The sequence below is a fragment of the Rhipicephalus sanguineus genome, chromosome 5, assembly GCF_013339695.2.
Source record: "Rhipicephalus sanguineus isolate Rsan-2018 chromosome 5, BIME_Rsan_1.4, whole genome shotgun sequence".
NCBI classification, from domain to species: domain Eukaryota; kingdom Metazoa; phylum Arthropoda; class Arachnida; order Ixodida; family Ixodidae; genus Rhipicephalus; species Rhipicephalus sanguineus.
The window spans coordinates 166,823,335-166,847,472 of record NC_051180.1 but is presented as its reverse complement, the minus strand read 5'-3'; the positions used below and the strand labels follow the sequence as shown (position 1 = coordinate 166,847,472).

The window sequence follows — 24,138 nt, the reverse complement described above, 5'->3', positions numbered from 1 at the left end:
GGCAGTGCCCTATAACTTCCACCGTGCAACCAATACTTGCAATGGGGCCTGATGAAAACTACCTAAATGCCTATATAGCAACTCTGGTTTCCATAGGATAGGATCAGCAAACGGCTGATCAGAAAGTATGAGGCGCATCTTGGTGCAGGAGGGCTGGTGCAACCGCTGTGTCCATGACGATGCGCCACAAGCTCACGGTTTCAGTACATGTGAACATAAACCGCCCCAGCAAACGCTGGGGAATGCAGGTTGCTGGCTGGCATAGCATTGTTTTTAATGTGAAACTCTACCTGGCAGACCCTTAAATTATATCCTAACAAACACGTCCGGCACCTTTTATAAATGGTTGGTGCTAGGTTTGCAAGATTTATAACAAATTTAGTAATACTCTACTCTCTCTCTCTCAAAAAAAAAACACGAAAGAAAATTATGACGAAGTGGAGAGCATGGTTGAGATACAACTTTTTATTTAAAACTATAGGCATCGCTTCCAGGTAATGCACAATTCAAAAGTACAGAGTGGGTATCTGGTGATGTAGTCTTTTAAATACAGAATCAAAGATTTGCATTGCACTGCATTCACATGGTTCAAAGCAGGTGCAAACAGCTCAAAACAAACGAGAGAAAAAAAAGCCAAACTTGATCAACAAGTTTCACTACAGCTTACGTCATTTATGGCAGCACAGACTCTGAAGGTAAGAGTCTATACACCAAAGCACACCAGATGAACAGCCTAAACTTGCATCTGGAGAGTAGCAACATGCCCAAAGGTAACAAAGCTTGAGATGCTCACTTCAAAAGGCATGTATATATGTACATGGGTGCAAAACAAGCCCACAATGCATCATTCTAATGATGTACCGACTTCATACAGGACTAACTAAAGTGGCAAAGCTTTATAAACCAGAGGTACTATCGCACCAGAACCGACGACTGAATGGCAAAAAATAAGTAAATCAAAGCGTCCCTTGCATATGACTTCTCAAAAATGCAGCATATGGCATTGCTGCAAATCTGGCCTGTATACAGCCCACAGAGTACAAACTCCTCTTTCACAAAATAGCCGCTGTCACGCACACTGCAAGACGTCAAAACACCAAATCCACATTTCGGTTCGCTTTTTCCCGCTCATGCTGAATTCCGGCCTTGAACGAAACGTCGAAGGAACAAGTTCGCTAAACAGCGTGGGCAATGTCACTAACCCACAAGCTCGCAGCTAAGTTTGCACGTCAACAGAGAGAAAAAATAATAATAAAACAGGAACTGCATAGACGATTGAGCGAGACGTGCCCAGTAGGCATGGCCTAAGTCATCAGCCATGGCGCTACATCACTGCACCAAGCCGAAACAATCATTACTGCTGGAGCACAGTGGCAATAAGCAAAACCCAATATCAGTTTTACCTCTAACTTGTACTGCTAGAAATGTAACGTTCAGAGCCACCACATTGGTGACAACACCCATCATAAGAAACAGCAGTAATCCAATACAGTTCTGGACGATTAAAGCTGCTGGAAAATACTAATCCTTGTCTCAGCTTTAAGGGGCATTGCTAGCCAAAGCAAAATTAGACAACATCACTGGCCGAAATGTCTGCTCTTGTGTTTTTTGTAATAGGCTTCTTTCAGAGATGCCAAATTACACTTCTCGCGCATCAGGCTGACCCATTCTATGCTTTTCAAATTCTTTTCTAATTTTATCAATAACTGTTTGTTGCCATCCCCTGTGTTTAACTCACGTTTGTACCGACTTGCTTCTTTGCTCTAAACATTACACTACCTATTCAGCCACACTTAGCATTCTCAACAGCAACCAGGTCATTGCTTATGCTCATTTAACATCTGGTCCACATTTATATTTTGATATTCAGTTGGCATTCAATTGATACTCTGCCTAAATATGAGGTTGAGTGGTCTTCCAGGGACTGAGTGGTGACCTCGGACGTAACAGCAATTAAGAAGCCTTGGTACAAAGCCTCTTTAAATAACCGCAATAACCGAGAAGCACTAAATTCTGTCTTCAACAAGCAGTACCAGTACTGCTTGTTAACCAGTACTGGTTATAGACTAGTAGGAGAATAGGGACGATAATTCAAGAAATTGTAAATACAAAATGCACAAGGATGTACAGTATTAAAGGGACTTCAGAAAAAACATTTAGCCGCAGTACTTACATCGTCGTCTACGACATTTGTACTAGTCCACAAAGCGTGGCACAGCCCACATAATCCCAAATTGCACAAAATGCTAGTAGCCCTACATTTTCAGCCAAGCTCATGATCCAAGTCCACAAGACTTCAGAGCCTGCCTAATGTTCGATGCAACAGAAAAAAAAAAGCCTTTGCGTAACAGAACACTATGAAAGTAACAGTGTGCAGATATACCAGCAGAAATATGTCACAAGTGTTTTTAACTGCACCAGGACATCCCAACGTTATCAAAGCTTAAACTTTTTGCATTGTGCATATCACCTGCATGGTTCTACCATTATATGTAGATGTAGATACTGGAACTTGTGGTACACATCCTCTGGAGGATTGGCCATAAACCAAGCAGTTTTAAAAGAAATGTTAAAAACAGAAGTTAACCGGTTTGGGTGAGTACAGCTGATAAAAATGACAACATTCTAGAGGTGTTGCGTTTGGTTAACTGGTTTGATGTGTTCACCACAGATGGCAGCACTGCGTGGGTTCAGCAAAAAATATCCAAGAGCAAAATGTCCAATGTAGCTGTACGGACGCATAGTGGGTACTTCACAAATTTGCAAATGAAGAATTATGGCTTAGTGGGCACATTGCAGCAGTACTTGCAGTAGGCGCTCTAGGATAGTTTGAAACTGCCAATATTACGCGAATAGATGTTTCCTTCCTAGCGGCACGGTTAAGGTGTCCATCGAAAAGCTAAACCAGGCTAGTGATTGAAAAGGTGATGCACGCGGGGCCTGATTACACTATCACGTTCTACTCTTGAAGGTGAAGCTCAGGTGTCCCTCGAGTTTTTAGGAATCTTTGTTTACTACTTCTAAAAATTTGATTAAAATAACAAATCACCATGAACTAGTGCTTACCAGGTTGAATTAGCTCCATTTTTTAATAATTTATTCATATACACAAGAAATGGGAAGGCTTGGCTATGTGGCATAGCAGTACAAACAACAAACTATGCTTTTACTCTTAAGGGGGGACGTGGCAATGGGAATGGTAAATTTGGTCAAATTGTTCAATTTTTCAATTTATTTTTTTATGCAATCCTGAGACCATGTTTTAAGTCACAGTGAAATATTAGACCAAGATAAGCAGTAGAAGTTGAAGAAAAAAGCATTTTACTAGTGTGCTGTCATCGAAAACTATGAGAAAATTGGGCTCTAGAAAATGCAAATTGAAGTTTTCCCTTGGCACAGTGCCACCATATTGGTGTCATCATAAAGAGGACAGATGGAGCTCAAGATAGCCGCAAAGCTGCATTTCTCCAATGAAAAATAAAACCAGCTTCCTTCCGAGTTCCATTTTCTTAGCTTTTAGCTCCATTTTCTTTGAGCTCCATTTTCTCAGCTTTCATTTTTTTAACAGTTACTGTCAGTCATCCCTGTCCCATTTCACAACAAATAAAGATATAACCATTCCTTTTTCTGTGCTTAGATCCTGAGACATTGGTGAGTGCCGTAAAGCTGTCCATATTTGTCTGCACATCATACAGATTTTTATAATTGGCTTTTTGTAAAAGTTGTTAGTAAGACAATATGTACAAGAAATTTCAAAAATTTTTGTGTGTGCTTATTTGAACATTAAAAAATAAACCAATAGCATTATGGCACAGAATGGGCCCTTGTGAATATCCTTATGCAAAAATCTTGATGAACTTATGCCTAATTAATTAATTAATTTTGGGATGACATTGAGAGTCTATCAAGTGTTGTAACTCAAAAACTACAAAAGATAACTCAAAACCGATTTCAGTTATGATATCAGCACAACATATCACATCTGCTTGCAAAATTTCATCACTTTATCTCGATAAATAACAAAGATAGTTTTCATTGCCACGTCCCCCCTTAAAGCAGAAAGGTAATCAACACAGCAACAGTAAAGCGAGTGAAAACAGTAAAAGCTCTTCAATACTGGCAAAGCACAATGGTTAAGTTTAGTGACTATGCACTCTAGCAGCAATATTATTTTCTGCTGCCACCTTTACTTAATGCTGCCAGGTGTCAAAATCTCAAATAAAGACCATATTGGCTAAAAGATGCCCCAAAAACAAATACAATCCCTTCAAATGGCACTGCATCTGAGATCTGCGCGTCAAACAAAGACTTTCAGTAAGGTTCACACTCGGGCGTAAGTTGGTACGGTTTCGATGATCAAATAAAGGTAGCACAAAACACTGACAAGACATCACAAGCATTTATGGAATCCTGTCCAACTCTTGGTTGTTTCATGTCATGCTCATTTCACCAAAATGACTCTCTTCACCTAAATATGAACCTACAAACTAACATTGTGGATTGAATTAACTTCTTTCATGGCTACAGTAATACCCCCGATTGAAATGCAATAAACATCACATGAGCGTGTTTCTTTTACTTTGCACACTTGCTAAATGATTTGCAAAACTACACAGTGTGTACAGGCCTCAAAATATTTGAAACGGACTACAATGTAAAAAGAACTGAAGCCCATAATATTCAATCGAATAGTTGAATGGAAGCCCTGCCATGGTGGTCCAGTGGTTATGGTGCTCGACTGCTGACCCGAAGGTCGCGGGATCGAATCCCTGCCGCGGCGGCTGCATTTTCAATGGGGGTGAAAATGTTTGAGGCCCATGTACTTAGATTTAAGTGCACGTTAAAGAACCCCAGGTGGTCTAAATTTCCGGAGCCCTCCACTACGGCGTCTCTCAATCATATTGTGGTTTTGGGACGTTAAACCCTAGATATTATTATTATTAATTGTCAAATGGAAGGGCATAATATTCCTGACTAAAGGTGTTATATATATACAATTGCCATTTTCCAAGAAGCATAAAAAGAAACGTGCAAAGCAATTAAACATATCTTATTTGTCTACCTCAGTACAAGCAACGCCTTTTTCAAGCTTACTTCAACAGGTCATATGAAAACAAACTAATAAAAAATTGCCAGTAAACATCCAGCCTGCCACGAAAATGCAAATAGTGATAAGAATACCAGGCTGGTAGCATTCTAACGAAAGTGTGTGGCTACTCATGCCATTTAGGAAATGCACTGGCATCACACATGACGTCAGTGAAAAGCCATAAAAAAATCTGAATGAGCCTAAATAGGAATACTACTAGCAAGATCACTGCACCTCATAGAGCAAAAAAAAAAGGAAGAAAAGTGTTAAAAACCATTCTATCAAATCACTCAACACTTCTTCAATGCACAAACAATTTATTTTACCCCCAAATTTTACGCTGTAATGAGAGCACTGGAGTAGCAATCAATTTCCGGTTAGGTTAGCTTAAGGCATCGCGTAGAAATATTTCAGAGGCACACATGATCCACTACATGGCCAATGAAGTCAGTTTAGACTAGTATGGTAAGATGTTCTTCGAGAATTCCATTGTCATTAAATTTCAGATCCAACATTAAAAAATGAAACCTTGATTTTCATTTTTCCTTCTAATAATAAATTAGAAGAGAAACTGAAAATCAATGTTTCATTTATGAATTTTGCACCAAAACCCATACACCTGTATGTCACTGTCATTGGTCATTCTTTCACTCCATGAAATTTCCTCAAAATTTTTTAAATCACAACGCATACTATTTTCACCGATAAATAAATATGTAGGCCTCGGCAGACATCGTCAAAACAATGTCTCGGTGGAGAGTTGCTGCAGCAACTTCAAGGTGGTGGCACAGTCTGTATTTTCTTTTTGCGTTTACTAGCTTGCAAAGAGTCTTCTCGTCACAAGGGTAGAGTTTTCCAATTGCACAAGGGCAATTTATTAATTTTAATGAATTTTCTCATTAAACCATCTAGCCTCAACGCAGCTTCAATTAGCCCTAATGCAGGTTTTCATCAATTTAATTGTAATGTGCAGCTACAAACGAGCGGGTATCCCTGCTTGAAGTTGAAGCAACGTCATTAGCAAGGACGTCTTGCTGGCCTGTTGGAAAGCACGCTTGCGTTTCTTTTGCATAGATCAATGCAGCATATTTTCATCTGTCTGTGGGTGCATGGTTATAAAAATATAGGATATAAAAAAAAAGTATTTTTCATACTTTGTTCTAGCGATGTTCAACTGTAAAGTTCACTGCCCAGATCTCACATCTTCTACGTTTTCATCTTCAATACAGACGAAGCTCAAACTAAACGCTTATCACCATGTACCACAAGATACGTGCCCAAAAACCCACAATAAACGAACATAAATAAAGCTACAAGCCATTTACGCAAAATATACCTTCAATTGTCATTTCAAACTGCTTTTATTGATCCCAATCGCACACCTGAATGCACATTTTGTAACAGAAAATCTTAGTGGTGCATCATAATGCCGTAAAATTATTAAGATTTTGCAGGTTAATTTACAGTTTCACAACACCAGCAGTGCTATGATTTGCATTTGCACAAGCACCAGTCAATTACTAATGCAACTATCAGAAGGGCCGACAACTAGTGCCAGACCACATGTGTATGACGTGGAGACATTTAAAACAGTCTTGTTTTGTTTAAAAGAAACAATTACAAAAACTGTAATAGTTTATCGGTCCGGTTAAGAACAAAATACATATTATTCATGTTGTTGAATAGATTGACCATTCTTTTAGCACTGTCAATGCGAAAATAGAATTCCCTACCACCCACCCACACAAATGGATTCCAAGCTTTCAACATCAAAACACGACTTACTGTGCCTATGTATGTATCCCAAGTAATGAAATGTGCAAGATGCCATGTAAGTGTTATACTATATACTCCCCATCATTGAAAATGTCAAAATTTGCAGTATAGAGGTTATTCCGGGTTTTTAAAAGATCAGGCGATTCTGCTAACTTAAACAGCACCATCGCACACAACAAACAACACTTTCTGGGTTTCGAAAACAAATTTGGCAACTACAGAGCCCATGGAGCTACACCCAACAAGACAAGCGGAATGCCTCTCACACATAAAAAATTTTTTGAGCAATCAACAAAGACATGCGGCAAGCGTTTTCAACTTTTCTTTTGACTATATGCATGAGACCTAACCTGACAACTAAGACAAAACAGCAGAGTAACACAAACACTCCTGTACACATAGCTTACGTAAGGCTTCATTAAATTCAGAAGTACAAAACGAAAGGCGAAATTGATAAATGGGTGCGCTTTTATCAAGACACAAGTCAAATAGCAAGAAAAACTGCGGAACATTGTCAATCACTGGTCACAAACAAGAATGGCTTTTGGAAATCATGTGAAACAGCTTCGTTAAACCCCACACACAAACACTCAAACATGTAGTAGCAACAGAAAAGCGATGAAAGCGAAGGTTTGGAATATACGTCACTCCTAAACAGCGTCATGAAAAAGAAAACGTCTTTGGATGACTGTATGAATCCTGTAGCATTCAGCAGTTCATGCGTCATAAATAATTATCCATAGTTAACAGCTAGATCCTGGCATCCCAACCAGTCCTGCCTAGGTCTGTGGAAAGTACATTTTTGCTGCAAGAAGCAAAACCTTTTGTGCTTAAAATAAACACTACAAAGGGAAGAATATAGCAGGGCGCCACTACATTCCACCTGGAATCTGAACCGACATTGGCTGCTGCGATTAATTTGTGATTGAATGCATTTGCAGTTAAGCCTAGTCTGCAGGCACAACTTCGGCTCACACGAAGAGCACAAACGAAACAGAAGTGCTGTCCAACTTTGAGAAGGGAACTGCAATGCTCACACACAGAAAAAGACTGTACCAGCGCAATTCCTGTGCCTGCACACAACAATTACAGATACTATGGTCAGCAATCTTTCTTTAAAAGTCTTGCCAATCCGATGGCTATCCCCTTGCGATCGACTTTCTAGTTACTCGGAAACCATGCAATGAAGTGCGTAACGAACATGCACGTGAAAAGTTGCACACTACGAGAATTATAAGAATGGAGAAACCATGCCGTACCCACAGCCACACAAACTTGGCAATCAAGTTCCTAAATGTACATAGTAGTGCTGCGTAAATAAGAACAGTTCTAGAAACCACTCTTCTAGCTGAATTTCTGCCTTACTATGTTCTCAAACTCCGCACAACAGTGGTATATTGAACTGCACACAGTTTAGCAGGACACTTGCTGGGTTGCGGCAGGTCATTCTTTGAGACGAAATCGAGCAGTGGCAAAATTGAATTGAATATGAAATAGTTTTCAAGTAATGAGCAGCTGTTTTCACACTTCATACGTATTGGTGTTTAGCATTCTAGCACAGATACTGTTCGCATTTGTCGTTAAATGTTTATTAAAAGCAACGTAGAAGTACTAGGAACAAGCAAGCAGCTTCCAGTTCTGAAATCCCATGGCCGAGTGAAAAGATGACAGCAGATGAGACCACGGTTTTGCCGAAAGAGTGCTGTGCGTACCGGGAGTCCTTATTTAAGCAGCATTCAGTACATCAGGCAAAATGGCACGTACAAAACAAAAACAAGTGTGCCCTGTCCATGCTCTTGCTCCATGGCCAAACAAACCCACCCAGAGGCTTTCTTCCTTAAGACTAAAGAGACAATAAAGATCCCTTATGGAAGAGCATCATTACTAGAATTGCGGCATAGCAAAAGACTAAAAGACAAGGGCAACAAGCACATGTGCACTGCCCTTTGATCTTTTGTTGCGCTGCAATTTTAGTAATTATTGATGCGCCATGTAGCCTAGCAACGTGTTTTATTGGAAGAACAGACTAGCATTGTCAGCAGAGTCACTACTGCACAGTAGTTCGACACTGTACCGGGAGACAGAAAAAAAAAAGGCGTCAACAAACAAAACAAAACATCATTCTTTGAGATATAAAAAGCGCAGCTGGACACACAGAAGGAAAGGCCACTGAGATGAGTGCGGTGGCTGCAGCTGCAGCTCTGTACTGGACGCGGCATCATGACGAGGAGGTGCCAAAGTCCTTGAGGTGTTCCTCGATGTCCACGCGGCAGATCGGACAGCGCTTGTTGGTCGTCAGCCACTGGTCCACGCACACAATGTGGAACAGGTGCATGCATGGCAGACGCCTGCAACACGTACAAAAATGGTTTAATTATCTGTTTCGATAAAATACCTACAGGCCCCCTACAGCCACAGTCTATGGGGGAAAGTAGAACAAATGCTTCGCCACCCAAAGTATGAACAAATGTTCGTACTGTGAGTTAAGGGCAAAAGCGAAGTCAATAAAATAGGCAATTTACTTATCAAAAGTTCGTTAAAATGAAATACCACGTTTCCTACAAAGTGTCAACTCCAAAGGATTCATTCTTACACGGAAAGCACCGTAAGAAAGTTTGAACACGTCTCTTTGTACCTTTCGCACAGTGTAGCAATTCCTAGCACCGAGCAAGGCATCTTGGCAAGCAGCATGCTAAAGTCATAGTCCTCCATTCCAAGGCGGTACTCCAGGCTAGTCGGTTGCGAGACCAACTAGCCTGTAGTGCAAAAACTAATGGTCAGTTATGTCTAGCGCCCATCCTGTCTTTGTGTCCCCTTTTGTGTCGATGTCCATCTTTTGCAGTACAGTAAAAGCTCGTTAATTCGAATTTCACGGGGACACCCAATGAGTTCGAATTAAACTGAATTCGAACTAACGAAATTCATTGAAAAAACAGCAAGAAATGAGACCGGGTTGTTGGAAAATCACTCAAAACATTTATTTGCGAAAATAATCCGGGATCACTGTCTGCTTCTCTTCTTTGAATGCGATCGCCATAGCCTTGTTTTCCAACGCGCGAACGTCGCGGAAAGCATCCTCTTCGCCTTCCTCGAAGCTGAAGAATAGGCGTGCGACATGCATAGCCTCCATTAGCTCCGAAGCTGAGGACCGCATCAGCGCCTCATCCTCTTCGTCATCCGCACCTACATCGACGACAGGCGCTTCTCCGCCAGTAACCTGCGCGATGATATCGTCGGTGATTGTGCCGCAGACCGCTGCACAGTGATCTGCATCGACGTAGTCGTCGAAGCTCATGTCCTCCAGCGCATCCCGCTGTCCAGCAGGAATGACCGCGGCCTCGCGCTCGTCGGGCTCGCAAGCTGTGCCAGCGCAGGCTGTGCCCTCACTGGCCACACAAAAGCCACTGTGGCGGAAGCAATTGGCAACAGTTGTTGCTGTGACCTGATCCCAGGCCCGCACCAACATATGCAAGGCCGCGAGCAGCGTCACATCGTAGCCTTTCATACCGGCGGCGCACAACGCCAAACGCTCCAACATGTGGCGCCTGTAAAAGCACTTTAAGTTCTTAATGACCCCCTGGTCCATTGGTTGCAGGGCTACTGTTGTGTTCGGCGGCAGAAACGAGAACTTAATCGCCTTCAAGTCCACATCAACCATGTGCGCCGAGCAGTTGTCGACTACCAAGAGCACCCTTCTGTTAGTTAATTCAAACTTGCGGTCGAGCTTTATCAGCCACTGTTTGAAGATTTCCCGCGTCATCCATGCCTTGCAGTTGGCTGTATACTCTGCCGGTAGTGTGCGGATGTTCTTGAAGCAACGAGGCTTCTGGGCCTTCCCTATGATCAGCAGCGGTAGTTTTTCGGTCCCGGTCATGTTTGCTGCGACCAAGACAGTAACGCGCTCTTTGCTTCTCTTCCTGCCAGCACAGTTGTCGCCTTTGTAGGTCAACGTTTTGCTCGGCAGCAGCTTATAAAATAATGCGGTTTCGTCGGCATTAAATATATCGCGCGGCGAATACGCGTGAAGGTGTTCTTGCAAAGCACCGCTTTGCCACTTTGCGCATGTCTCGCTGTTTACTTCTTTGCCTTCGCCAGACACGGTGCGGAACACAATCTCGTGCCTATCTCGGAAACGACGGAGCCAGCCCTCTGAAGCTTTAAAATCATGAATGTTCAGGCGAAGCGCGTAGTCTGCTGCCTTCGCCATAACGATAGGGCCGCTCAGTGGGATGTTTTGGCTCCTCATTTCCTTGATCCACGCGAGCACTGCGCGCTCCAATTCCGGATGCTTCGCTGAGCGGAGCCTCTTGCGAATGCCAGTGAACGCATCAGTTGCGTAGGCCTCCTCAATCGCTCTCTTATTTTTTATATCTGTTGAATGAGTGCTTTTGGGGATGCCATGCTTCCTTGCGATTTCAAGCTTGCTTGTTTTGCCACCGTCCACTTCACGAAGGATTTCTACCTTCTCCTTGAGCGTTTTGGTGCTCTATCCTCTTCTGCGAGAAGTCATACTGTTGTAGTAAGTGCAGATATGCTAGGTCCAGCAGCCGAAGGCAACACCATCACAAAACCCACGACACGGCACCGAATGACTCCGTAGCTCTGACGTCCACGAGGCCTAGCGACTGAATGTGCGGCACACAAAGGGCACGAAGACGACACAGACACGTCCGGCACGAACGACCTCGCGATGCGAAGAGCGAGCGAGCGAGCACAATCAGTGGCGCCACGTATCCGGGCGGCGTGCGCTGCCATGTGCGCTGCGCTCAGCACTCGCGCCATCTATCGTTGAGCCATAAAAGCTCGCGGCGGCAGTATAAAATACCACCACGCAGTGGCGTGCAGTTCGAATTATCGATAGAGGAGCCAATGCACGCGTGAACTAACGAGTTCGTTAACCCATAGACGCCTATATATCGTGGCCGGACCATGGCCATCAGTTCGAATTAACCCGAAAGTTCAAATTAATGAGGTGCGAATTAACGAGCCTTCACTGTACAGAAATAATTACTCCATTCCCTTCATGACATTCCCCATTATGTCCAACGTAAAAACAGTCCCACTGGCTCCCTTGCTCAAGTCCAGGCTGTCTTCAATGTAACTTGTGATGAATGATTCACCCGGACGCTCTGCTCACACCCACAAACACTGCTTACAGAGCTTACACACTGGAGGGTAGCCAAATACATCTACAAAAGACACCTTGAATTCGGGCCTGGTCTGAAAATCAGCCTAATGGTTGCTGTACAATAGGCTGGCCACATCCACAAGGTAGAAGAGCACATTACTCAACTAGACTGTAGTTCCTGTCTGTGTGCATGTATGAGCCACTGCTCGTCCCATCGTACTGACGAGCACTCGTCTCTACGATGGCTTCAGGGCTATGAGGATGCCTGAAAAAGGTATTGTGCCCACCAAGTCATGTTCCAATAGACATTAAAGACTATGAGAATTGTGGATATTAGACAAGGGCAAGAATTAGGGGTGCGAATATTCGAACTTTGTAATATTTTTTAGTGTTTGCTATTCGATTCGCACCAGAATTTGACTATTCGAAGTATTCAAACTTCTGGAAGACAAATACAGTCAACGTCCGATTTTTCAGACTCCATTGGGACTGAAAAAGTGCCCAAAAAATCAGGCAGTCTGGAAAAGTAAATTCACGCTTTTTTTATTCCTCTCAAGCAGTCAAATCGTCACAGCCACGTCTGAAACAGCCTTAATGCCTCCCAGTACATTTATCAGGCATTTTGGTGCGCGCCCAGGCTCGAGTCGTGAATACATTCGATACCTGCTGCGAACCCCCCTTAACTAAATGCCGACCACCAATTGCAAATTTGCGTCTCGTGACGAGCGCCGCAGAGAGCATTAGGAAACGATGACATCAAACACAAAGTTCCCAGATACATGTGCGACGTGCACATGCAATGCCAAATCTCCGCCAATACACGACATTTGCTGCTGCGTGAAGCCGAACGTTCCTAGTTGTGTGCAGCACATCGCCAATTAAGCCGCCCGTCACTGCTGGGGCGCTTGCTTTACCATATGCACGTGTTTGTCACGAAACTGTTCGTGATGCCCACTCCGTTCCTGACCGCACACGGGCGCGACAATGGTGAGCTTCTTTTGTTCATGAAGGCAACACGTCTGTGCGGCACCCTTAGCGGTCTTGCACAAAGAGGCAGCATGAATGGCGGCACAGCACGTTTGGGTTATACGCATACCACTGCGTTAGGCCACATGCACTACCGAGTAGTTAGCTGAAGATGCTCATCAAAAGTGTTGGGTGTGCTTACCGCCTGCCGTCATCATGCCTCCGTTCATTTCCGGTGCTTATCCGTAAAGACATCGCCGCAATGCACCGTGACAGCGGCCCCTTTAGATTTTTCAATAAGCTTCACATCATCACACTCTGGCCTTGCGGTAAAGCGGCCTTTCAGACTCTGCTACGGTCGCAAACAGATTTACTCACAAGAGCACTGGTTCGAACCTACGAGAAGATTGACGCGACACAGGTAGGAGCTTCAATTAATGCTGTTTTGGACCTGCAATTCGAGGAGAAAGTCCGAAAAATCGGACACCGAAGAGTTTCGGCGTCCAAAATTTCAGATTCTCTTATACATTGACGTCTATGGGGAAGATTAGGAACTCCGGACTCAAAGGAGGCGCGCCCTTGTCCGCCACATCAGTTGGGCCTCCACAGAAGTTGAAGGAGGAGGAGAGGTTGAGGAAATACTGTAGCATCTTTTCCTTTCGCATGTGAAGTGTTGTCGACACCACTCTGGTTGCACCAGATCATGTAAATAAACATAAATACAATTCGGCCTCTGTATTGCCTCATTCTTGATAAGTGGGGAACACCACCCCTCCAGCACTTCACTAACCTAGCCAAAAGAAACATTTTCATGTTGCTATCTCATAAGAATATGCTTAGGGATCCTCTGCAACTTTTTTTCTGTAATTTCGCCTCGAAGTATTAAAAAAATGTTCGACAAATATCCGACAACTATTCGATTCGATTCACACTCACATTTTAATATTCGAATTCGCTTCGCACTGAAAATTTTGCTATTCGCACGGCTCTAGTAAGAATGCTACACCATGTACAGATTATTTTATTTAGGACTAAACTGCATGGTTTAGGTAGTTATTAACCACAAAATGGCTTATGAGTTACAACGCAGTGTGGAGATATTAACTGTGATTATCCATGACTGTTCAATGTACACTCATTGCAAGGCACACGAGCATTTTTGTCTTTTGCCAGTGCCACAATGAAACCATTAACAACCGAGAATCAATCCCATATAATGCTGCACATGCAAAGGTTTTTCTGTGTAACGATGCATGTGCATGTAACACTGCACGTGCGTCACCCTATAATGAAATTTGAGTAAGCATTATTCTGTAGTTTTGAAACAGCCAATTCTAAATTCCGGGCTTTCACACGCTAAAACCAAAATCTGATTACGGAGCATGCCACAGTGGACGACACCAGATTAATTTTGACCACCTGACTTTCTTTAGTGCACATTTCAATCTATTGGTACAAGCGTTTCAGCCTATCGAGCCCGCACAATTCCGGCCACAATAGCCGGCAATTGAACCTGTAACCTCGAGCTTGGCAGCCCAATGCCATAGCGCTTAGGCCTGATGAAGGATGTCAAGAACATTATGAAGTACGACCTTCTGAAAGAAACGCTGTGAGCCAAGGAAGGATGATGTTAATGGCCATTATGGGCCGTTAGCACTCTTGTAAGCATAGTGCATGCTTTTATTAGGTTAGGTGATCACACAAATTGCTGTGCCTCTGTCTGCTGCCGCCTTCTCGTGTAAGACAGTGGCTAGAGCATTGTGGAGACACGGAGTGCATGTCGCTTGCATGAGGCTTGTCACCGTGTTGAGACAACAAGCTGCTCACCACATCCATGCAAGGTCTGGAGCAGAGTGGTACAAACACTCCCCTGGCAAGCATGTGCATACGGTACAGCGAGCAGCCCGCGGCAATCACAGCATGAGCTGTATAGGCAATGTGCTGCACGCAACCAGCAAGGAACGATCGGCTCCACACGGTAACAGCGCATTTCCATAATGAAATGGTGTCAGTTTTCAATCAACAGCAGATCACCGTACAGATAAACGTACATGTATTGCAGAGAGCCAGTACAGTACGTGTGTCGCTCTGCTCCATGCCGGTCACTGTGTTCAGGACCTCGTACTAATAGTTTCGAAACGTTCATTGGGGTCACAACAGCACGCTACCAAACAGTCATGCGAGACAGCAGAAATCGGCGCTTTGGCAAAAATAATAAAAGGCTTTGTAGGCGGTACTTTAGTCAATATTTGCTGTGGCATAGCATTTGTTTCTTTTTGGTGACGTCGGCGCGCCAGGAGATGCAAGCTTGCACTTGGTGGTTAATGCATACTACCATTTAGTGGATAGTTATGCCATGTTCCTGGCAGGTACGTTTTAACAAGGTTTTACTGTACAGTAAAAGCTCGTTAATTCATTTTTCTAGAGACCGGAAAAAATGTCCGAATTCACCAAATGTCCGAATTATCGAATCGTCAAAATAAACACAATAAATGCAAGAGTTGTTTCAACATACCTTTACTTTACAATGTAATCGCGGATGCTTGCCTGCTTTCGAGCAGAAATTCACGCGGACACAATTTTTCTGAGTCCTCGAAGGTGCTCAGCAGCTCGCACGCTGTCTGCAGTGTCAAAACAAAATTCTTCGAGAATGACGAGGGCCTCCCCAGCTTCCTTCACAGTACAAGAGGGCCTGTGTGGCTCATGGTGTGGCTGCTTTTCTTCAGGCTCTTCTTTCTCGGACTCATCGCCATGCGTCACTTCCTTGACGATTTGTTCATCAGTCAGAGATCTGGCACTAGCAACGCCATCATCAATGCCGATATAATCGTCGAGTATCACTGCATCAGGCATGACACTTCCGAAATCCTGCCCGTCATCGGCACCATCGTCCGGCGACACTTCGGCCACTGTGGCATCGCTGGAGTCGGGTACGACAAAGCCAATGTGCCTGAAACAGTTGGCAATGACGTGCGCAGGCGTGTTCTGCCACACATTGTGGGGGAGCACGCGCGCCCATTTCCTTTCCTTAAAGGGGCCCTGCAACACTTTTCGAGCATGCTCAAAAAGCGCTGCCGATCGGTAGTCGAGGCTCTCGAGAACACGCGAGCCAAATATTATAGCGATGCGCACGGCCTGGAATTTACAATAAATTCTCAAAGTCAGCTGAAAATCGCTCCCTCTTCTCTCGACAAATGATGTATTAGTCGCAAAATATGACGCGATTGTCGGCAGTTCCACCATTGGCTGATGTTATAATCACGATAACACCCTCATTATTACTTTCGTTGTTAATTTTGAGTTCAATAAGTAGATAATATGTACGTTTATATGATGTTATCGCGTTAAAAACACCGAACAAACATTAATATTAGCACTTCCGGTCTCACCGACAGCTCGTCTGCTCGTAGTTGCGTGGTTCCGTTTTCTTCGCCATGCGCAGTGCCGAAAACGTGAATATTTCTGTGCTTTTGACCATCGCCGGTTGCCGTTGAGAGTGGCAGCCGTTCGAGTGTTGCCTCGTCAGCTGAGAACTGCATCGTCGGCACGTTCTCACGACCGACCGAGGCACGGGCGCAGCGTGTCTCCGATAACAATGCTGGCGTCCGGTAATGGCGGCGCTTCGGGGTCGTCTGCCAGTGCCGTCTTACGAGGCGGTGTATCGGAGTATGGGCCGAAACCGATCTCAGCTGTCATTCGTTCCAACGAGCGCGCACGTTTGCTTCTATGGTTGGCAGAGTGATCAAAACACTACGGCGTTCGAGGTGCACACCCAACATTACCAAACCGACGCGCAGTTTTCAAGCACGCACGATACACAGCGCGATCGACTCCGCTCGACGAGAACGACGCAAGCCGACCAGAAGTGGCGGCACAGACCACGTGGTTGCGCCGAGACGCCAGAGAGAAAAAAATGAAAAAAATGCCGCCGGCGCTGACGTCGCCTCCTCGCACCTCCGCCCTCCCTCCCTCCCCTCACGCCGCGCGCAGCTTTCCGCGCGCTCGCTGCGTTGAGTTGAGAGAGAAAGCTGTAGAACGTGATCTCTATAATTTGGTAACACCACTTAGACTTGACGGATTCGAAAAATTTTTGCGGCATATGACTCGTGAAGAGTCATACGTCAATAATGAGACTATTCCAATATAATTAAGAAAGGTGTTGCAGGGCCCCTTTAAGGCTGGCGCGATCGCGCACTGACGGCGGGAGCCGGGGGACCACTAGGAGAGGAGCACCGTCGCCCTTTCCGGACAACCCCTTCTTTCCCCCCACTCCGCGCGCCAATCCTCGCTTCCCGGCTCGCGGGAAAGGGAACTCGCCCTGCGAGGGAATCAACCCTCGCGGTGGGGAGGGACACGGGAGGTGAACAAAACTGCCGACCAGGCAGAGAGACGGTCTCTCGTGCCCTGCTGACCTGCGAAGGAACATCTCACCGCCCCGAGACCCGCCAGCCAATCATCGACCGAAGGTGTAAGCGTTACCCTTTGCTTTCTACGAGAGCGGACTATCCCTCTACGCGACATTTAAGCGTTATTGCTAACGTAGCAATAAAGTGTTGTTTGTTGTGCTAGCCTGTTGCCTTATTCGCCCGAACCCGTCGTAGCTGCAATGACGCGCACTACGGGAAGGGGACGTTGACACGGTACGACTATTTGCGGCTGGGACCGGAGCTAGGCTTCTGCACCAGCCGTGCATATAGCGGACCCCCTCAACATACGCAAGAATTTAACCGCGCTCAGGAGACTCACGTCGTATTGTTTGCCGACTTCAAGGCACAGGAGCATCCGTTCCAACACGCACCTACGGTACTTGGTTTTCATGAACTGGATTATGCCCTCGTCCATGGGTTGAAGCGCTGATGTCGTATTCAGCGGCAAAAAAGCAACTTCAATGTTGTTCAGTCCGGTAACACTGTTATATGCACTGCAGTTGTCCAGCACAAATAACACCTTGTGGTTCTTCACACAGAACTGTCGATCCAACTTTTGGATCCAAGTTGCAAAAATTTCACCCGTCATCCACGCTTTTCTGTTGGCACGGTAATCCACGGGAAGATTGTTGATGTTCTTAAAGCAGCGTGGCTTTTGAGCCTTTCCGATAACGAGAAGTGGCAAGCGCTCTGTCCTCGTCATGTTGGCGGCTAAAGGTACGGTCACTCGTTCCTTGCTTCTTTTGCCGCCGATACAAGGATCCCCTTTCATAGTCACAGTTTTGTCCGGTAACGCTTTGAAAAACAGTCTCATCAGCGTTAAATATGTCATTCGAATCATAGGCAGCAAAGTGCTCCAGCAGCTCAGCGCTCTTCCAGTTGTTGACCGCGTCTTCGCTCACGGCACCTCTTTCGCCGCAAACGGTCTTGAAAACAAGGCCGTGTCTTTCCCTGAACCGTGCACACCATCCTTCCAACGCTCTGAAGGAAACGATGTCCATCATCGCTGCAAACTTTTCAGCTTGCGCCATAATCAGGGATCCATTCAACGGCAGGTGTCCATTACGCGAGCTGACCACCCACCGAAGAAGGGCTTCTTCCAACTCTGGACTAGCTGCTGTTCGTAGCCGCTTTCTCGATGTGCTGAACTTCTCACCTTCAAACGCCTGTAGAATTTGCTCTTCATTTTTAACATATGTACCAAGAGTACTTCTTTTAACATTGAACCTCTTCATCACTTCTTGCCGGGAGAGCCCATTTTTCAGGGCACGCAAAATTCCAACTTTGGTGGTGAGGCCCTTGGCATCGTACTTGGGCCGCATCGCCAGCGTTGACATCGTCGGAGAGCGCGGTCGGTGCGGTCACACGAGAGCAAAGCAACAAAATGGCACCGCCAAACCCACATGCGATGAAAAGGCGTTCAACCAGTCTCAAGTCAAGCCAAGTCGATAGTTGATGTCCATGGCGATGCTGCGCTTGAGCTTCGCTTTTGTTCAGAATTGCTTTTTTTTTCGTTTTCGAGCCTCGCCAGTGGCCCGAAAGTCACCGAATTATCCGATTTACGGTCAAACCTGTCCGAAATAACGAGCGCCCAGTCTCATAGAGTGATGCGTATATTTACAGGGACCAGATGGCGTGTCCGAATTAACCGATTTTCCGAATTAACGAGAGTCGAATTAGCGAGCTTTTACGGTACAAGGTTACCAATAATCTTCCATTGGTGTATTTGTAAATCATGAAATCACACAACAGGTCACCTAAAAGTTGAAGCTAAGAGCACCAACTCTGTGAGAGGAGGGGGCATTACCTGACTTCTTCGTTGTCCTCAAACTCACTCAGACAAATGGTGCACTTCTCCACGTTGTCCTCACTGTCACCACCACTTCGTGGAATCTGAAGAGAAATAAGTTACATTCATTGTCAAAGAGCAGGCAGCTAAGCCGAAATACAAGCGTTACAGAGGGAAAATGTGCCTGCATGCACAGTAGCTGATCGATGCTGAATATTGCACCGAGACAGCAAAACAAACTTGGCATTCAGTGCTGCTTGCCAACATTCATTTGGCGATTCTTACAATGTTTTTCTTTCTAATGACCACCTTTTGTCAGATTGTCAGTTTTCATAAAGATATCACTCAGTGCAATACACCTTCACTGTATCTAAGATATCATGAAGGTGTACACCTATTCTACAAAAAAGCTTTGCCTGACCATAGTGCGAAGCAAATGATCAGCCATCTCAAATAAAGAATAGCAACAGTAGCACCGGATTTCAAAGTGGTGACTGAAATTTACACTTACTCATGTATAAATAGGGAACTAACTAGAGTCAAAAGTCTGACCAAGCTAAGATTTGATGATCGTGCTCATTATAACATAAAAATAACTTATTTGTTTCTGACATTTCAAGTACTCCAATGTGTACTTCAAGTACTCCGACGAGCGCCACTAATGTTGGTTGCTTGTTGTTCTGGGCACAAATTCACAAAATGAAGACTCAGAAAGCTCTTAGCCACACATTTTGCAGTGCTCAATTCACTGCCACCAGAGTGTGACTGTATCTTTAACAGCCTCTTCTTTTTCCCCAATTTCACATCCCTTTAGTACATTAGTACCATCATGCAAGTTGTAGAAGACTAAACAAACATACTTACCGTGCTTTATAAGAAATTATTCTTATAACCCTGCCACATGGGCAAACTTACCATAACATTGACCGAATGCACTTCAGTGTTAGTGCCAGGCTGTCAGATAGAAAGGTTAAACAACATCAGCTGCAGAAAGAGCTCACCAGTGAGTGTATTCAATGAACTTGCTTTGATGCATCAAGGCATGTAATGTCAAGAATAAATCAAATTCGAAGTTGGTAGCAACTTTTACAACATTTTTCCTTTTTATCCAACCTAAAATGTTATGAATGAGCATTGAAGCTGAAGTTTGTTTTATTATTCCCCTAATGCCATCTTCAATGGAAGGTGACACTTTGCTGTGTCCTCCTTGGATGTAACTCAATCTGGTCGTGACTAATGAACACAGGCATCAGTTATGGAAAACAGAGGAACGCAGTGCATATGCAGCCTATGTGCACATAGCCAGAATAAAACTATATATTACCGTATTTACTCGATTCTACCGCGCCCTTGATTGTAACGTGCACCCGTTTTCCGCGACCAAAAAAAAAAAAAAAAGTAATACATCGATTGTAACGCGCACCCATTTTTCGTGAGAGAAAAGAACAAAAAAAGTCCGTAGGAGTCAAACTTCGCACATTCAGAAGAACAAGTATTTGGGTTTTAAAGAACTAAAGCTTCAAAAGAGTAAAACACAAAGTCAAAAAGCGGGCCTTGCCGCTAAAACTGTCACCACTACGGCGGCGATACGAGTCGCGTAATGGATCAGTCCTCGTCACTGTCGGACAACTCCTTGTCGCTGTCAACACTCTTCGATTTCAGGAAACCGGCCCTGCTTTTGTCCACAGAAACTTTTTCGTGAAGCTTTGCTGCAAAAAATCTTCTGCTTCTACACGAGAGAGTTGGCATTTAGTAAAATAAGATAGTTTAACTAGACAGCGTGCGTGCTGCTCACACAGTAAGTGACAAGCGTCTACCACCCTTCGTTGACACTAACCGGTTTTACCCATGCCGGTTGTGTTTTTGTGTGTTGGCTTCGAGGCCGTAGATATGTACAGTCATGAGCAATATTAGTGAAATTACCTTTTTAATATTAGTGAAAAGCGCAAAAGTGTTCATGGCACTAAATGCTCGATTAAGCGGAAAGGCATCTCTTGTGATTCCATGCATCACATATCAGTAGATTACAAGTATGTAATCGTTGAATAAATATGATTCGGTGTTCCAGTTCATCTAGCTTACAATTATACATTTTGACAATATTGGCATGCCATCATGCACATGCTGCTTAACTGCTACATCCAATGTACATTCGCTCGGTAATAGTACCTGCACTGATTGCATTATTCCTTTCACATTTAATGCGTAGAGATACATACAGGTGCGTTTGGATATGTGTAGTACTATTTGCGGTTTAAAATAATCAACAAGCGGCGACGTGTCCTTCTTGTTTTGTGCTCCAATGAGTAGTCAACGTGTAGGAGCAGCCAACGGCTCCTACGAACAGCCATCCTCACTCGACATACAGTAAAACCTCGTTAATTCGAAGGCCTCGGGACCGAGAAAAATATCCCAATTAAGCGGGATTCCCACTTATCCGAAACAACTCGAAATTAAAGAAATCAGCCAGAAAACGTGATGTACGGAAGTCACACCTTTATTGTGGCAAGTCAGCCTACTTGGAGAACAATTCCTCCATGCGTGACTGACGCGTTCGGTAGTTCCCAGCACTGAAAGTCATATTTTCCAGCCTGTCAATGAGGCGCAGCATCTCAGCCTCGCCGCCGTTGCACTCGACGAAGCTGCGCACAACACTCAAGGCATCGATGACATCCGCCAAAGGGGGTGCTCGGGAGGGCTCGTCATCGCTGTCAACATTAGAGGCCGAATCGGTCGATCTCGCAGCTATCTCGCTGTCGATGTCGGCGTAACACGTCTGCACTGTGCACTCGACATTTGCGTACTCGGAGAATCCGATTGGAGTGCACTCCTCGTCCGCGTGCAAAGCCTCATATCGAGCGCAGAGAGTCTCCCCTTCTTCATCAAATGGGCAAGTGACAGCGGTGACAGCAAACTCAGCGGAGGTTGCCTCTTCTTTCACAAAACCGGCGTGCTCAAAACACCGTCGAATAACGGTGGCCTCCACCTGCCTCCATGCGTGAACAATGAGGCAAATACCACCGAGGAGGTCAATGTTATACTCCTTTCCGTTGTCATAGCAAAGGAGCATTCGCTTCAACAGATTGTAGCGATATATTTTCCTGGTATGGTGTATGACGCCCTGGTCCATCGGCTGCGATAGCGACGTCGTGTTCGGGGGTAGAAAGACCAGCCTGATTGCCTGCAGGTTCTGAATATCGCCGTGAGCTGGGCAATTATCGACGACGAACAAAACGCTGCGCCCTGCGGCCGCAAACTTGCGGTCAAGGTGCCGCACGTATTCTTCAAAGAGTGCAGCCGTCATCCAAGCTTTCTTGTTGTTTTTATAGATCAGGTCATCCTTGGATGGCAGTCGTGCATTTTTGAAACAACGAGGCTTTTCTGTCTTCCCAATAACAAGCAGTGGCAGCTTGTGCTCACCGCACATGCTTGCACCAAACAAAACAGTGATTCTATCTTTGTTCTGTTTCCGCCCCTTAATGTCTGCCTCCTTCAAAGCGAACGTCTTCGTAGGCAACATTTTGTAGAACAGAGCAGCTTCATCAAGGTTGTAAACATCTGCTGCTTCGTACTTGGCGAGTAGTGGAGCCAAGGTGTGCTGCTTCCAGCCGTCGACAACAGACTGATCCGCGCTGCCACTCTCGCCACAGTCACGAATGTCAGGTTGTTGCGCTCCTTAAATCGGCAAAACCATCCATTGCTGCATTTTAAACTCAGAATGTCCAAGTTGCAGCGCCAGCTGGTTGGCCTTCTCACGCAATATGGTCCCATTCACAGGAAGGTGTGCTGCGTTGGCTTTCTGCAGCCAGTCCATCAGAGCTGCTTCAACGTCGGCGTACGTAGGCGGGCGTACTCGTGTACGCTTTGACGAGTGCGTCTTGCTGTAAGCATCGAGAATTTTCTCCTTATTCTTGATGATGTTGCACAGCGTTGACAGAGGCACGTGGTGCTTTTCAGCGAGAGCCGTTTTCGACGCCGTCGACTTGCTGGCCTCTTCAATTAAGCACACCTTTTCGTGCAGGGACAAGCTCTTGTACTTCGGCATCTTCCTTCCAAGCACACCTCAATCAACTAATTCACAGGGAAGACACTCAAGCGGAGACAGGAGACAAATGGAGCAGTCGCACCGAATCGCACAACGCTCGCCAGCCGACATCCAAATGGCACAAAGACTCCACAAAACATTCACTTCGCTAGAGTGGCTAACATCGCTGTTGAGATGATGATGATCATGATCGCAACCGCACGCATCGCCGCCTGGCAATTGCTAAAACATGGCGTCTACGACGTATTTCCGGTAAAAAAAAACATGGCCTTCGAGATCCGTACATCAAAAAAAAAAAATGCATGTTTTAGTTACAGCCTCCGAGATTCGCAACACCCTTTGCATATCTTGGAAGTCGCGGCCAAGTGTGCCAATTAACCGGGAAGTCGCAGACTGGCCGCACCAATTATCCGGTTAAATTTACATGTAATAATTTGGGACCGCACAAATAATACAAATTATCCGGGATTCCCAATTAACCGAGTACAAATTACCGAGGTTTTACTGTACACAGTTTTCGCAGAGTGCTCCACGCACCCACGAGGTGTTCTGGGATTGCTTGAAAAAGGTCAATTTGATAAATGCGCACATGCCTTAATAGCATTCCAGTTGTTCGCAGATGTAAAGAAAAGGATGGCCAAAGACACTTCACATAAAAAATCTAGATTAATTTGCAACAGGTTGCTGCCAGGCACTAACAGCACCACTTCCAAGTCATACAAACGTCACAATATGCACTTTTGATCGAAATCATGGCCAAAAAAGATTAAATTTCTTGATCGCGATTGGCTCAGTGGCGCGAACTGCAAAATGAAGCTAGTCGTGACAGAGAAACTCAAGCTGCTTCGGTGTTGATTATGATCAAAAGTGCACTGTGCCACATCCATATCATTCAAGCTTTTTGCAAGCCTGCAGCAT

At 44.9% G+C, this 24,138-nt stretch overlaps 1 protein-coding gene across 3 annotated transcripts in view; it reads right to left on the bottom strand.

Moving 5' to 3' along the window:
• Positions 1–450: 450 nt before the first annotated feature.
• Positions 451–24,138, bottom strand: part of LOC119394418 (E3 ubiquitin-protein ligase Arkadia) — a 74,232-nt gene continuing 50,544 nt past the window's right edge. For all 3 annotated transcript variants that reach the window (XM_037661718.2, XM_037661716.2, XM_049415777.1), the window contains exons 16-18: positions 19,194–19,279; positions 4,043–9,213; positions 451–3,158 (exon numbers count right to left, since the gene is read on the bottom strand). In XM_037661718.2, the coding sequence (XP_037517646.1) occupies positions 9,084–9,213; positions 19,194–19,279 (216 nt within the window). In that variant the 3' untranslated portion in view covers positions 451–3,158; positions 4,043–9,083. The remainder of the gene's footprint in view (positions 3,159–4,042; positions 9,214–19,193; positions 19,280–24,138) is intronic.